This window comes from Anabas testudineus, chromosome 21, assembly GCF_900324465.2.
Source record: "Anabas testudineus chromosome 21, fAnaTes1.2, whole genome shotgun sequence".
NCBI classification, from domain to species: Eukaryota; Metazoa; Chordata; class Actinopteri; order Anabantiformes; family Anabantidae; genus Anabas; species Anabas testudineus.
The window spans coordinates 24,261,420-24,276,621 of NC_046629.1; the positions used below are offsets into that span (position 1 = coordinate 24,261,420).

Genomic DNA, 15,202 nt, shown 5'->3' on the forward strand with positions numbered 1-15,202 from the left:
AGGGAACATGAATAGTGTACACAATAGTGCAAGCCTCAGGCTTAGTGAGTTTGCAATTTGGTTATGATTTATTTGGTTTATTGTATTGAAAGGAAATTGATCATGCACCTTTCAATACACCATCACTTTGAATAAAAGTAAATAAATGGCCATATAAAAAGCTAAATAAACTATAATAAATAAAATGGTACAGCAGCAGCACACAATACTCAAAGAATATCCAGAAGCTCCATACCACAAGAAGTGGTATTTAGGACAGTCCTACTTTCAATAGACATATTGGTGTGTGTAACAGTTTCTGAGCATGAAGTTCTTTCTTATATAGTTTTAATTTTATTAGCTGGATTAATGCTTTAGTTCCATCTTCACTGGGTCCTCCTTCAAGCCTCCTGCAGGAATATAAGGGGTCTAAAGCTTAGCTGTGCTTTGCTTCACTTTGGTAGCCTTTCATATGAGTATGTTATTAAAAACCAGCAATATTAGATATATAGGTCAAATAATCAGAACATGTGCTTGTTGCTCTATTACCAAAAAAATAAATATAGAAAGATTCTAAACATTTTCTTCTCAGTTTAATAATGTCATTAAGCTCATATAAATGTAATCTGTAAAAATACCACATCCATATATCTATAAATCTTGACTGTGTAACCCTTACAAATACAGGTTTTGAAATTGTAACTGTAATTTTGATTGCAACTATATCTTTATTTTACCAGAAAACCAAAATCCCAGTACTATGTATATTGTACTACTACTATTGTGTACTGTACTACCATTATTGTATAAATACAGTATTGTGTAGATAGCCATACTGACATCCTTAAGATATTTTCTTTTGCTACTGAACTCATCTGAGAGACATTTTATGACCTCCAAGGCCCGAGGCCAAGACCAAACAGTGTTGCACTCACTGGCTAAATGTCTTGTCCATGAGGTCGGTGTTGTTGATTTTGACGATACACTCATCCTCTTCAAACAAGCCCTCCTTCCTTGAGCGACTCTCCTCCTCCACTCCACGAATGTACAGACCTAGAGACCTGACATCAGATGCAGCAAGGAAAGCAAAGGAGGTTACATACTGAATTCCACTTCTACAGTTTTTTTTTTATCCTTGTACACATTTAAACATACATAAGCACACACATTCTAAGGGGGGGTCCATATGGTTTACTTAGACACAGGTACTGTATGTAAGACACATCCTCAACTGCACGTCGATGCTGCTGTGAATTTCTATTTGTGCTTATAAGATTCACCATTAAATGATAAAAGCCAGAATGGAAGCATAGTGGTCACAATTTGATTAGCAGATGACAAGACTGAGAAGTAGAGTAACACAGATGTGACGGACAAGAACCAATACACACAGATAAAAATATTACACAGCTAATAATTAGACAGGTTTACACACAGACAGTAAGGTGGTAGGATAGACTGAAAGGCACTTCCAGTCCCCTTAATCTATGGCTTCCACCATTTCCTCAATAAAACACAGCTTAACAAAGTAGATATGATGACAATAACACACAAAAGACTTCAGCTAAAAAAAGGATGAAAATAGGTTAAGAGGTGAAAGATGTTGGAAATGGTGGAAGGCGATAGACAAAGTGTTCAGGAAAAAGGATGGAGGACACAGAAACAAAGTGAAAGAGAGGGAAAAGAGGAGAGGGGGGGACCCTGGTAGGGTCAGGTGAGTCATGAGAACAGCCATAAAAATTCATCCTGCTTTTCTTTAGGAAATCCCCAATCCACTGACTGTCACTCACCCAAATAAAAGGTTTAGTAGGGGCCATGGGGCATAGCCATGCTTTTTTCTTTCTTTTCTTCTTTTTGCCATTGTCTGTGCATGTGTGGATGAGGTTGGTAAAAGAAATGTATTGTGCAAATGTACGGATTTTCAAAAAGAGTGCCAATAGTTAAAACTTCACACAACGTGCAGCAAACAGACAGAGAAGGGATCAAATCAATGTCATATTTAGTGCAACCACTTTACTCCAGTTCTCCTATGTACACTTGCATGCACTTCTTGGCAGGTAGGCTGTTCAAAGCATCTTGAGGAACTTGCCATGGTTCTGTGGATTTAGACTGTCTCAGCTGCTTCTGTCTCTTCATGTAATCCCAGATTGACTCCATGCTGTTGAGTTGAGAGCCCAGTGGGGACCGTACCATCTGTTGCAAGACCCCTTGTTTTGCAGAATGAGTTTGGGACCCATCAGATGGTATTGGGTGATGAATAAGGAACTGCCTGTACCTCACAGCATTGAGGAGATAACTAATTTTTCAACTTTGCAGAAATTTAGAACCAAACCTATGAGGGACTTTCACTAAACACTACTGTTACCTGCAGACAGTCATTGTAATCCAGCTCTTCGATACAGAAACTGCCATCTGTCAGAGCCAAATATTTCAAATGTTGTCTTATCAGTCCAGCAAACCTGCTCCAATTTTCCATCACTTCTTGTTTTTGGTGCAGGTCTTTGGTGTAGTTTAGGTACGTAGCTTGGCTTTTTCCCCATATAAGACTTTCTGGCTGCAAGTCTTCCATAAAGGCCACTTTAGACCAGAATTCTCCAGACTATAATTATCCAAGACAAATGTTTTGACAAACAACTTAGCTAAAAAAGCCTAAAAAAACAAAGTACTGTAACTCTAGAAATGGGTAAATTGAATTACACCCTTTTATAAATAGATATTATTTTCGTTTGTATGCATTAGGGGTGAAATGATACAATACATGCATCCAGTATTGAGTGATGTTCCTAAAAGAACATCGGTACAGTGGATTCATCCCAAGTTAGCATGTTAGAATGCACATGTCTGCTTGGCACACAACTTACCGTCCACTGAGTGATGAGCAGTAGGGGACCACATGGATTCCCAAGGGACTGTCCTCTCCCAGGATTTCCACTGTTCTAGTCAGGCTGCAATACACACAAAGACCACAAAAATCAAATCAGTGAGAGACAAACAAGACACTGTATGAAATATTACAACAGTAAAATGGTATAATGGTAGATCTTCACATGAGATTTGTCTTTGTTGCACATTACTAGAAAGTGCAGTGAATATAAAATGATATAAAAGAAGACTACTGTATACTCCAAAAAGACTGTTCTGTTTACTTAAGCAAAGTATGCTGATTTTTTGCTAATCTGTGACACGAGCTAATGTTATCAGAAAAACCCACAATAACAACATGCTTGTGCCATCTTAATGCTTTGTTAGACTGCACAGAATATAAAACTTTGTAGAGACAAATCGGCACACATACAAAAAAGGCACTCAATTAAGACACAGAGAAAAGTACTGTAAGAGAATTTTAGGAAAGATCTTACACACAATTGTGTGATGGCACACAAATACAAACACGTAAAGCACACACATCAGGATAAAAACAGACTTGACAGAGTGTCCTGAGCGACTGTCTACCTTTGAAAATCAGTTGTCCCAGACAGTCACATGATTTTCCAAGGATGCATTCAGTGTTGTAAAAACACAGTTTTGTCCAGGAGTTGATCTGTGTCTGTGAACCCAGCCTTTCGAGAAGGGAGTGTTGCCATTATTCAAAGTCAATAAAACTACAGGCTGCTCCATGAGTGTGTTTGCCAAAACTTTTTGTGTCATCCATCCCCATGGGTTTATTCATCTCTCTGAGTCTCCCAATGTCTTTCTAGTCTGGCTTATTCAAGTGTGTATCTGCTTTACATTCTGTCTGTATTATAATGTGTGTCTTTGTTTGTTTGATTAGTTTATCTATGAGAGCACAGCCATTAATCCTCTCCTGACCTTCTCTCTGGTCCCTGTGTGTGTGTTCTCTAAGTCAGTTTGTCTGTACATAGTTGTGTGCTCTTTATTTCTACCCTCCTACATCCCTAACTCTGTGTGCTCATTTAGACTCCCCTCCCTCTCTGTAGACCATTCATCCATCCCTAAATCTCAAAGAACCGATAGCAGTACAGATGCTGACAAACTCCAGAGAGAGCATAACGATGGGTGGCAAAAGGAGAGAGACACAAAGTGCAAAACCAAGTTCTCCTTCTCTCTTTGTCTGTGTGTCTCTCTCTCTCTTCCTCACATACAGCTGATGCTGCCTCACTGCCACTCAGAAAATGTGAGTATATCCAGATAATAGCAAACAAGCAATAGCAAAAGAGAGGAAGGGAGAACACCTCAAAGACAGAGGGAGAAGGATGGAAGAGGGAAAGTGAAAATAAATGAAGAAGTGGCAAAAAAAAAAGAATTGTGATTGGTGATGAAATAGGCACAGCAATGCAAGCACCATAATGAACCACAGTGGTGAAGAGAAACTAGAGTCTGCAGACAAAGTCAATGTTTTGGCCAATCTATGAACTCTCACACTGATCACAAGTTTTGAGTAATGACCTGAAAACCACAAACAAAGAGGGCTAAAATAAGTTTTGCTAACAGGTTGGTTGAGTTTATGATAAATGATGAGATGAAGAGCTCAGACGCCAAGCAGTGTTGTGAATTGAGTAAAATCCATGCTCTTTTGCTTTGAAAGGAAACGGTTCGGCTGGTTCGTGGATCTGATAAGGATGCTTCATGGATGCTTTCCCGTGGAAGAGACCATGGGGAAGAAGCATAGGGAGGGATTACATGTTCCATTTGGTTGGGGAATGCCTCATACCCTTTGTTCGCTTCACTTTCAAACATAATGGATAGATGGATGGATGGAAGGATAGAATACATAAAATATACAGCAGCATATTACAGCATATTACACAGAACTAATGTAATTAGCATTTTTATTTATAAATTAACTTTAGTGTAGTTAACAGAAAATACCTTATTCAAATCAATATTTGGCATGACCACTCTTTGACTTTAAAACAGTATCTATCCCAAATGACTGCTTGAACACAGTTTAACGTGTTTGTTTTGTTTTGTTTTTACTTGGCAGGCAGGTTGTTCCAAGCATTTTGTAGAACTTGCCTCAGTTCTTGTGTGGATTTTGGCTGTCTCAGGGTCTTTCGACTCATCATGTAATCCCAGACTGATTTGATTGTGTTTAAAAAAAAGGGGGTTCTGTGGGGACCATACCATATGTTGCAAGACTCCTTATTCCTTGTTGTTCTGCAGAATGAGTTTGGGATAGTGTTGTGTGATGGGTAAGGATCTGCATATGCCTTTCAATGTGAGGAGAAGACAAATTCAGGTCCAAATGTCACAGCACTGTTTGCTCTTAATGTTGCTGAACATAGTTCTGAACAATCTTGGTTTATTTTAGCACATACCTAGCACAAAACACAAGGTGTAGCTGAGGCTGATGGTAATGCAATTAGTCTTTCAGGACTTGCAGAACATACAATTATTTAATAAAAAAAAGTTATAATTTACATTACATTTCCTATTAAATGTACTAGCACATTTGATGTTGTAAGTGTAATATTGAGTGCTACACAAGATGCAGCACTCTATTTCACAAATTTTTCTGCAAGTCCATGAAGATGATATTGAGATGTTTCACCTGGTAATTTGAGGGACAGACCTCAAAAAAATGGCAGAAGAAAAGGGGTAATAAACCACAAATAGAAAAAAAAAAACAGTCAGGGGAAAAGGAAGGTAGGAAGCAAAGGAGCTCTGGAAGCAAGATATAGTCAAATGAAGGGAGGAGGAGGCACTGAATTAATTAGACAGGGTAATGAATAGAATTAATATGAGAGGAAAAATAACATCCACCCCTCCCTCTATCCCTTCCTGCTGCTGTGCCTCTGATCTCTAACACTCCCACTAGAACACACACATACACACAAGCACTTGAGATCCATTTGCATTCTTTGTGTGTGTGTGTGTGTGTGTGTGTGTGTGACACATTTGGCAGGCTGCATCAATGCAAAAAAATGAAGTGGGGGTGAGGGAAAGACAAAATGGGTGAGACATGAGAAAAGAGAGAGAGAGAGCATGATGAGACAGAACAAGAGACATAGAGAAAGGGCCGTGCACACAGCGAGAGAGGGGAGAGGGAGAAAGAGAGAAGCAGAGAGAGATGAAGAGAGCAGGTGTTCTCTTTATCCACCTGCCACTTCACTGATCCTCACAATGAAAGACAGAAATACAGAAGAGAAATAATAAAAAGGAGGATGTGCATTACCAAACCACTCTCTTCCTCTCACTGCTTTTCACCCTCTTATCCTTCTTCTTATTTATTATTTCTCTTTCTCTTTTTATCTCTAAGCTGGTCTTCAAAGTGGCGGGAGCCGAGAGATGGAGAGCAAAGGGAAGGCAAACCAGCAAAAATGCACAATGCTGCTAAAGGTTAATGTATGCCAAGACAAAAATAAACATATTCAAACAAGAAATAAAAGAAAATAAAGAAAAACAAAAGATTATGAATGGTAGGTTTTTGATGGAATAATGAGTAAGGTGGATAGTACATTATGTTTAAAATGCATTCAAATGCATAGAATATAGGGAGGAATAGAGGGATGGTATCGAGTTTTAGATTGTTATGGCCAAATATCTAAATATACATTATTATCACACCAAGCATCATGCTACTCAAATTATAGTGTTACTCTTGACATAACTAAGCTAACCTAACTTGATAGGGCACGTTAATAGGAGTTATCTCCATTTGATTACCAACACTTTGATCCTTATATCTTTGAAAAGATAAATTTCATCAGATTAATCAGCAAAGCCTATGACCACAAGTGTCCATCACTTTTTAGTGTCCCCTTGAAACATTTCTGTTGTTTTTTGTACAGCATTTATTTATCTGGTTGTGTTTTTCCCTCTATTTGCTCACTTTTTAAATGTGTATCTATATATCATAAATCTACTAATGAATGTGTTCAATTACTAATAATACCTTTTATATATTATATAAATAATATATAATAACTTTTTTCAGTACAAACTATAAAGTATTAGTAGCATGGCCATTGTGTGGGTGAAAGACTAATAAAGATTCTATAAATCTGACAGTTTATCACAATATTGGTTTCAGGTGATATCACCCAGCCCATGGAAGATTAACACGTGAAGGACAACCAATAGAAGTATCACTATGCAACAACAACAGTGCTCCTTATAGAATAAAACTATTTTGCTCTAGAATATGCCTTTCACATTTACTTGCTGAATTGCATCCTACCAATATCTATTTACCTTTTTACCTCCTAGCTTCTAAAACACCACCAATATAGTGCATTATTTCACACAGAAATATAACATGCTGGGAGTGCTATTTCAATAAACCAATTTAAAATAAATCTGTTGCCCTGAATAAAAAGGACATTTTGATTCAGATGTAATGAGTTTTACAGTGAACATGCTGTGGTTAAAATTATCATGAGCCATTACTGTATTTATAGGTGTAGCTTCACACTCAAAGGTGTATCCACATACACAAACACACATATAGGAAAGAACATACACACCAGCAGAAACTAATATATAGCACCACACACACGTTTAATATATGCTTTACTGTTCCAATATTTATGGCTTTACACTTCTTCTCATTTTGGCATTTTTTGCAATTTCATGGTTCATTTCCCCAGCGACCACAAAAACCATTACATCACTTTTACATTACTCACAGTAGATATAGCTTGTGTGTGTACACGATAAGATATGTGCAGAAATACTTCTTGACAGACTGAAATGAATATGGAGGGATGTTTCTTAAATAATTACAAAAAAAAGGGTTTTAAGCAGTTTTGAGCAGTTTTACTAAACGTTGCAGTAACTCCACTATACTACTACACACCTACACCACCTTTTAGTTTCACTTTATATTACATGTAAAGGGAATTTTTCGAGCTTTTTTTTATGTTGATTATTGCAGCTTACAACTGATGAAAATCAAAAATCCAATGTGTCAAAATAGAATATTTTATCAAAGGTATGGCTAAGTTACTACTAATACAATATAAATACCATGAATCCCTTTATCTTGTTCAGTACATGCAACGCCAGTGAGGCTGATTTGAACTGTCAAATCATCAACATCCAAAAGGGGGGTAAACCACAGAACTATAAAAGATGGAAACTTTCAACTGGTGGGAGTAAGTTTTATACACACTAGTCCCACAAGTCATTCTAAAACTGAGAATGTCAAACAATATCTCCTAATTCACTTTCATTTCAATGTTGCCATGTAGTTAGTTTTATCAGAGCTTGCTTCTAATCATTAATTTAGGTGACAGGACTGTATCACAGTAATTCATGTCATAATTTTATTATGATATAATTTAATAGAAGGATGAGAAAAATTCAGTTAATGCCCAGGCCTTGCATGAAGAGTGTCTTTATGCAGTGCACAATGAATATGTGCTGTACACATAAGTACGTGTGAGTGATCTAATCTCTGTCTCTGTTCGGTGGCTGCAGCTGGTTGCTATGGAGAAAGGCTGAAACAGCTAAGGCGGAGGTCAACATTATTCTCTCCACATACCTCTAACACTCTCTCCCCACACGTCCTCTTTACAGGTTAACTACATTATATTTTATTTTAACATTTATGAATTAACTGTGGTTTAACTGCACGTCCAACTGACCTGTTGATTTTTAAAACAGACTAACACAGTACCGTATATTGTCCATTAACAGACATCAGTCTTGTTAGATAGAGCTGGTAGCAGGTACTTTTTCAATTTACAGTTGACCATCCGCTGCCTTTTGCATTACTCAACTACAAGCATGCTTCCTGATTAAACCTCCATATTTATGATTTGCATGAAGGCCCTATGGGTGCTGGTAACATTTTCCCTTTACAATAGTATGACTTATTATCTAGAGATGAATGTAAATGTAAAAATGTACATTTAATATTACAATTATAGTAGTCAAAAGTATCACAGTTTGTAGTCAGTATTATCATAGTATTGTTATTGTTAAAAGGTTCTGAAAATGTAAAAAAGTACTGTTACACATTAATTTGTTGTTATCAATATTATTAATGATATTTACATTTTAATATGAATATTCTCTCTTTCACCTATATTGCCTATTTAAAGGCAGTGGTTTGGTATCATGGTGTGTACCACAATGAACATGGACCACAGAAAACTAAAGAGAGAGTTGTCTGAGAAGATTACGAAAATAAATTATACACAAACATGTTAAAGGTGAAAGCTATGACGTTCTCTAAGCAGCTTGATGTTCCTGTGAATGCAGTTTCACATAATATTTAGAAGTTTAAGGTCCACAGGACTGTAGCCAACCTCCCTGAATGCAAACACCAGAGGAAAACTGATAACAAATTGAAGAGACAGATAATACGAGTGCTAACCAAAGAGCCCAGAACAACTTCCAAAGAGATTAGAAGTGAACTCTAAGGTCAAGGTAAATCAGTGTCAGATTGCACCACCAGACACAGTTTGAGCCTAAGTGGACTTAATGGTAGACAACCAAGGAGAACTACACAGTTGAAAGCAAATCTTTAAAAAAAAATGAGAAAATGCATATTGACAATCCAAAACGCTTCTGGCAGACATCACATCAGTTCTATATTCACAGATGCAAAAATGAAGCATATAGAGAAAAAAACACTGTCCCTAAAGTGAAACATGGAGGAGACTCTGGTATGTTCTGGGGCTGCTTTGCTGCATCTGGCACAGGGTGTCTTGAATCTGCAGGTTACAACGAAATCTAAAGACTATCAAGACATGTGCGGCCCAGTGTCTCAGTGACAGTTCATGGTCCTGCAACAGGAAAATAATCCAAAACACAGCTAAAAACATCCAAGAATGGCTAAGAACAAAACGTGGACTATTCTGAAGCACCCTTCTATGAGTCCTCATCTAAATCATTTGAGTATTTGAAGGACGAGCTGAAAAATGCAGCCTGGAGAAAGCACCCTTCAAACCTGAGACAGCTGAAGCAGTTTGCACAGTGGGACAAAATACCCATTGACAGCTGCAGAGGTCTCTTAGGGTGTTACTGAAATCGTTTTCTTGCAGTTACAGTTGCAGTAGTCACAAGGTTGTGCAATAAAATATTACGTTAAGTGTGCCATCATTTTTTTCCAGGCTAGTTTCATTAGTTTGTTTTTTTTCCATCTTCTGTTCAACAACAACTCATTAGTTAATTTTTTACTGTTTTATTACTTTTGTCAGTTTCAGTTATTTCAGTGACCTTGTGGATTTTTCTTTCTTTAACAAAAGGGTACCACCAATTTTGTCCGTGTGTATATGTTTACTACATGCATGGCAACTGTCTGCCCTTGCTGTGTTTGAATGCTTCAGCATTACCCCGTATACCCTGCACAGTAGCTGCCGAAATCAGCATGAACACACACATACACAACAAGGCATTCTGCACACCACCTCTTAATTAAGCAGCACTCATTAGTGTATACATGTGTGTTCAGTTGCATTTGTACACAAAATAAAAATAGATGTGTGTTTGTAGCTGTTTATTATATTGTGTGTGCGTGTGTGTGTGCGCGTGTATTTGTGTGAGACCCTGACCCTGTTTTGCCAATCTTTTGTAGTATGGCTAATGATGGAGCTTCTTTACAGCTATATCTGTAAGAGCCTTGATCTGAATTAGAATACAGCTTTAATGAAGGCAAAGTAGGACAGAAACACACTCATAAATATCAATAAACATGAATGTAGACACACATGCACATGTAAAATCTGTCTCCACAACTACATAACATTTATGAAATACTTTTTAATCTTTTGCAATAAAGTAGTCTGTTACATTCATCTGTGTCCTCCGGGATGTTTTCTTCGGTAACATCGCTCAAATTTCCGTTAACACTTTCTGACGTCATTAGTCTTTTCTCACCCTTGCTCCTGCCGTATTGGCGTGCATGGCTGCAGAACCTCGACTATTATCGCATGTGCTGCTGCCGCTGATACTACAGTCTGCACGATAAGCATCAAGCTAACCTGAAGTGGCTGTAACTCCTCCAACCATATGATTGGTTTGCGTGGCGCTAAGCAAAACATGGATCTAATTGGTTCTATCGAAGTCATATCAACCACCTCTTAAAGTTCTATCAAGAGAAAGCTTTGTCATAATAGATCTTTATAATTTTTTTGCACAGCCCTATATTGCTGTAGGATTTCAAGTAGGATATCAACTTGCAGCTAGATATCAAATAAATATATATTCCCATGTCCACCCACAAGAGTTGCAGCACACATACACTGACCTGCCATTGAAAGTGTGTTTGCCTTGGGCTCGGTCCACCCCTGCAGGCCTCTCCACAGCAGGACTGGCTGCCTGCTGAGAACACACAGAGGACACCTTTACTGTTAGTCAGTGATTGGCATTTGGAGAGGATACAAAAAAAGAACTGAACAACAAGCTCCAACAGCACATTCAATCTGTCAAAAACTGGAAGACTTAATGAAAGGATAAGCATAAAAGTGGAAATATTGTGGATATTAAGGAACATGTGGATGGATTAACTAAGAAAAAGCAAAATAAACAAATAGCTGTGTATGAGTGACTAAGTGGAGGAATTTAGGCACTCTTCCTTTTTTCAAATGTGGCTTTAAATGGGGTAAACCTCACACGCACATGTATTTGCAATTTCAAAAACAAAAAAATACATACAGAGAATGAATTAGTACATTTTAAAAAAGAGCTGTTAAACCAATGTATGGATGATGTATTTACAGACAAGGAGACAGTGTCATCAAGCTTTGATAAATAACGAACACAGCATTTGAGAGAAAGAGAGAGAGAGCGAGTACTAAAATGTGGATAGTGTAAATGTGAGCCAAGGGAGCTGGAATAATTACAGTTACTTTGTACAATGACACAGGGCTTGCATAAAGTGTGTGCATGTTTAGGTTAGAGACACAGAGAGGCAAGCTCTACAGGGCTGAGGTGCAATGCCCAACAGTGAAGGAGCAACAAATCACCTAACACTTAACATGTAATAGTCTCTGTGGGGACACAGTCTCTTATGTATCACCACATACAAATACTTTTGCGACAATCTTTCACTGCATCCTATACATTTGTCTACACTACATCATGTATATCTGTACCGGTTACACGTTACATGGTAAAACAGGGTAAAATTAACCCCCAGTTAGTATTGGCTTTCAAATTTTAATAATCATTAAAACCATGCAGTATTGCTGCGCCTGCTGAAGGATAAAATACAGTCTAGCAACAAAAAAAGTTTGCTACAGTCTCCCAGATACACAAGCTATGAACTTGCTGTTCCTCGTTACCTCCCATAAGTGCTAAGCTGTATGTGACTGATGCAGACTTTGTTCAGTAACTTACACCAGTGCAAACTGGTAGCAGCTCCCATACGTATTCCCTTCATAATTCCTGCTTCCTGTGGATTTGGACTGTGCAGTTTGGTTAATGTAACTGCATTTTCATACATTTTTACTTTTAATTAATTTTTTTTATGTACAGCTTAGAACATTACCTGCTACTGTCAATATACATACAATTTGTTGTATTTTTCTTTCATAATTTCATAAATGATTAGCTTTCTGTAGCTAACAGATTAACTTTTAAGGAGGATTATGATGCATATTGTTTAATCTCCACTTACTGGCATATCCTATTAGTGTGTCCTGTACACTCGTTGCTTGAAAAGCGTGCAACACTCATTATTTATTTATTTTATTTTTTTAAACTGGTAAATTTTAAAGCCTTTACAAGAAAAGAAAGATGAAAACACCAAACCAAACTTTTTGGCATTTCCTTCCTTTGTTTTTGTTGCGTTTATTGCAGTCACTATTACTGTCTTTCTTTAATTCATGTGTTCAAATGCACTACAAATATGCCATTCGATCTGTAATGTCTACATTTATGAATTCTTCATTTTATGCTACCACCAGAATAAAAGCTTACAGTAGCACCGACATCTATATGTATGCTTGATGTGGATGGATCAATACTGCTGCCTTTTGGGAGGTGAAAGAAAGAAATTCTTCACTTTAAATAAAATAAAATAATAGTGAGTGCTAATGTTAGGTAGCTACCAAATGTTAATCCCAGGCACTGGATGCACTGCTGAAGCCTATATCTGGCACAAACGTGGCAGAATATCATTGAGTGCTACTTTTGTCTTTCTGAAAATATAAAACATATTACTACGTTATTGGAGTTTTGCTGTGTTACATATAAAAAATTACCACATATCATAATATCTGTCAAAATTATCAGTTTACCATTCAGTTCTTATCTGCACATGTCTTAGTGTACATATGTCCATATATGTGTATATCTGAGCTTAGGCGTGTTTGTGTAAACGTATGCAGAATAACACATGCAGGTCAATAACACTTGATGTTAGTGGTAGGCACTAATGGACTCTTAGCATGGCCTTTAACCTTTGACCTTTCACCCTACCACCATATGAACTACACCACCTGTCAGAGAATAAGAGAAGGGAGAAAAGAGGGTAAGGAGAAACTGAGTAAGATAGGTGAGTAATGAGAAACAAAACCAGTTAAAGTTCAGGCTCATCTCAACTGCTAAAAAGTCAGAAAAGTGGAGTAAAAATACAAAATCACAAATCACAGATAAGACGAAACGAAATAAAATGACATGAGACTCAACAGTGAATGATAAACTCCTGATACAGTAAACATATGTTCAGGCTGTAGTGGTTTAGAAATCAATTAGTCCAGCCCAGCTGCAGATGCTGTCATGCAAGCTTAATTACTAAAGGATGACAGGTAACATTAATTATCCTAACCTCTTTGTCATAACAGCAACCACCAATACATTAATTGGAAAGTCTTCAGTGCAATATTGCATGTCTCACTTAATAACCACATGTAGAAATAATCTCTTTCTCCCCTCTCTTTGAAAGTCCAAAATATCAATTACAAATTAGTCATCAAAGGGTAATTTACCAAAAGTTAATGAATCTGAAAACATAAATGTGTCTCATTTTTCATAGTACCCTACAATACCATAGACAATATAACTACATTTTAATTTGTTTGCAAAAAAAAACTTTGCATTATCTGAACACTGACTATCTGACAGCGTGGAAACCGTGGCTGTTATTTTAAGGAAATGGCTTTGTTTGTTTTTTTTCCTTAATAAAAAGGGAAATCACCAATATGTATGTTTTTTTAAGACTTAACAGTGCTGTCATCTGTGATTTATTTTTGCAATTAATAACTGTATCAAAATATGAATATCGCAAACAGCCCAATAAAGACAGATTATTTACATACCCAACAAGTAAAAGCTGAATAGAAATATTTTGCTTGAAAGACTTAATTATTTTTTTATTTGAGAAGTAATATTTTTTATCAAATGACTAAGATTTATTAGACATATATTGGGGACAACTGCTGGAAAAAATTAATACATTAGTCTGCCGACCTTGGACAGCTCAATCGATACTTTTAAGCATTAGTGGTCCTGCAAAACAGAACAGAGAAGCAGAATTTCCATTTTAGCTCAATGATGGATAATCGTACCTTGAATAACTATTCTTGTAATAAATGGGGTCCAAGCATTTAGTCTTATCAGTCCAATCTAATAATTGCTAAAAGCAGATAAAAAAGAGCAAACTATTAGTGATATTACTAATTACTGAATAACCAATCAGGCTAAGTGTTCCTTGAAAACACTCCCAGAGTGAGTATGATAAATTAATAGCAATGCATACTAGGCAGTTTATGTGTCTGCTTATAGATGTGTGTTTTATGCGTACTGGTTTGTGTATGCTTGCTTGGCTATCTTTGTGAGAACCAGTTTGAATTTTATAACTTGGGAGTGAGGACATTCAGGTCAGTCCTGCCTAGGCATTGGCCGGTTTCAAGATACGGTTTGAAAAAAAAAAAAAAAACACGCTTTCAAAATCACAAATATTTTTCCTAAAACTGTTTGTGCAATATCAGCTATTTTCTAACAGTCTCCCTCAGGTTGTGTGTAGTGTAGAGTATGACATGACCTCTCCTCCTCCTAGTGGTGGGAACAATCAGTCAGCTCTGAATGCTAGCCAAAGGAGGTGAACCTCCACACTTTTTCCTCTATCAAAGTAGACAAACTCTGGTTTCTGGGAATTTTTCAGGTACCAAAAAAAATTAAAAATAGACGGTCACAACGGAGAGGAGAAAGGTCATCTAGTAAACAAGATGCGCTTGCAAAGAGTAGCTGCCAAAAGAGCTGATTCTGAAAATATGATTTCACATGGGAGTAGTGTTCGTCACCAAATTTAAGGTAGCACTGTCTTAAAATGAACATTTGCAACCAACTACAGGCTCTATCGTTTTTAGCA

General features: G+C 37.0%; 1 protein-coding gene across 7 annotated transcripts in view; it reads right to left on the reverse strand.

The window, feature by feature from the left end:
- Positions 1-15,202, reverse strand: part of LOC113172885 (partitioning defective 3 homolog B-like) — a 172,917-nt gene that overhangs the window by 108,110 nt on the left and 49,605 nt on the right. For 5 of the 7 annotated variants that reach the window (XM_026375942.1, XM_026375943.1, XM_026375940.1 and 2 more), the window contains exons 6-8: positions 11,138-11,211; positions 2,841-2,924; positions 915-1,040 (exon numbers count right to left, since the gene is read on the reverse strand). In XM_026375942.1, coding sequence (XP_026231727.1) covers positions 915-1,040; positions 2,841-2,924; positions 11,138-11,211 — 284 coding nt within the window. The remainder of the gene's footprint in view (positions 1-914; positions 1,041-2,840; positions 2,925-11,137; positions 11,212-15,202) is intronic. The other 2 variants (XM_026375939.1, XM_026375944.1) reach the window with 1 other exon arrangement.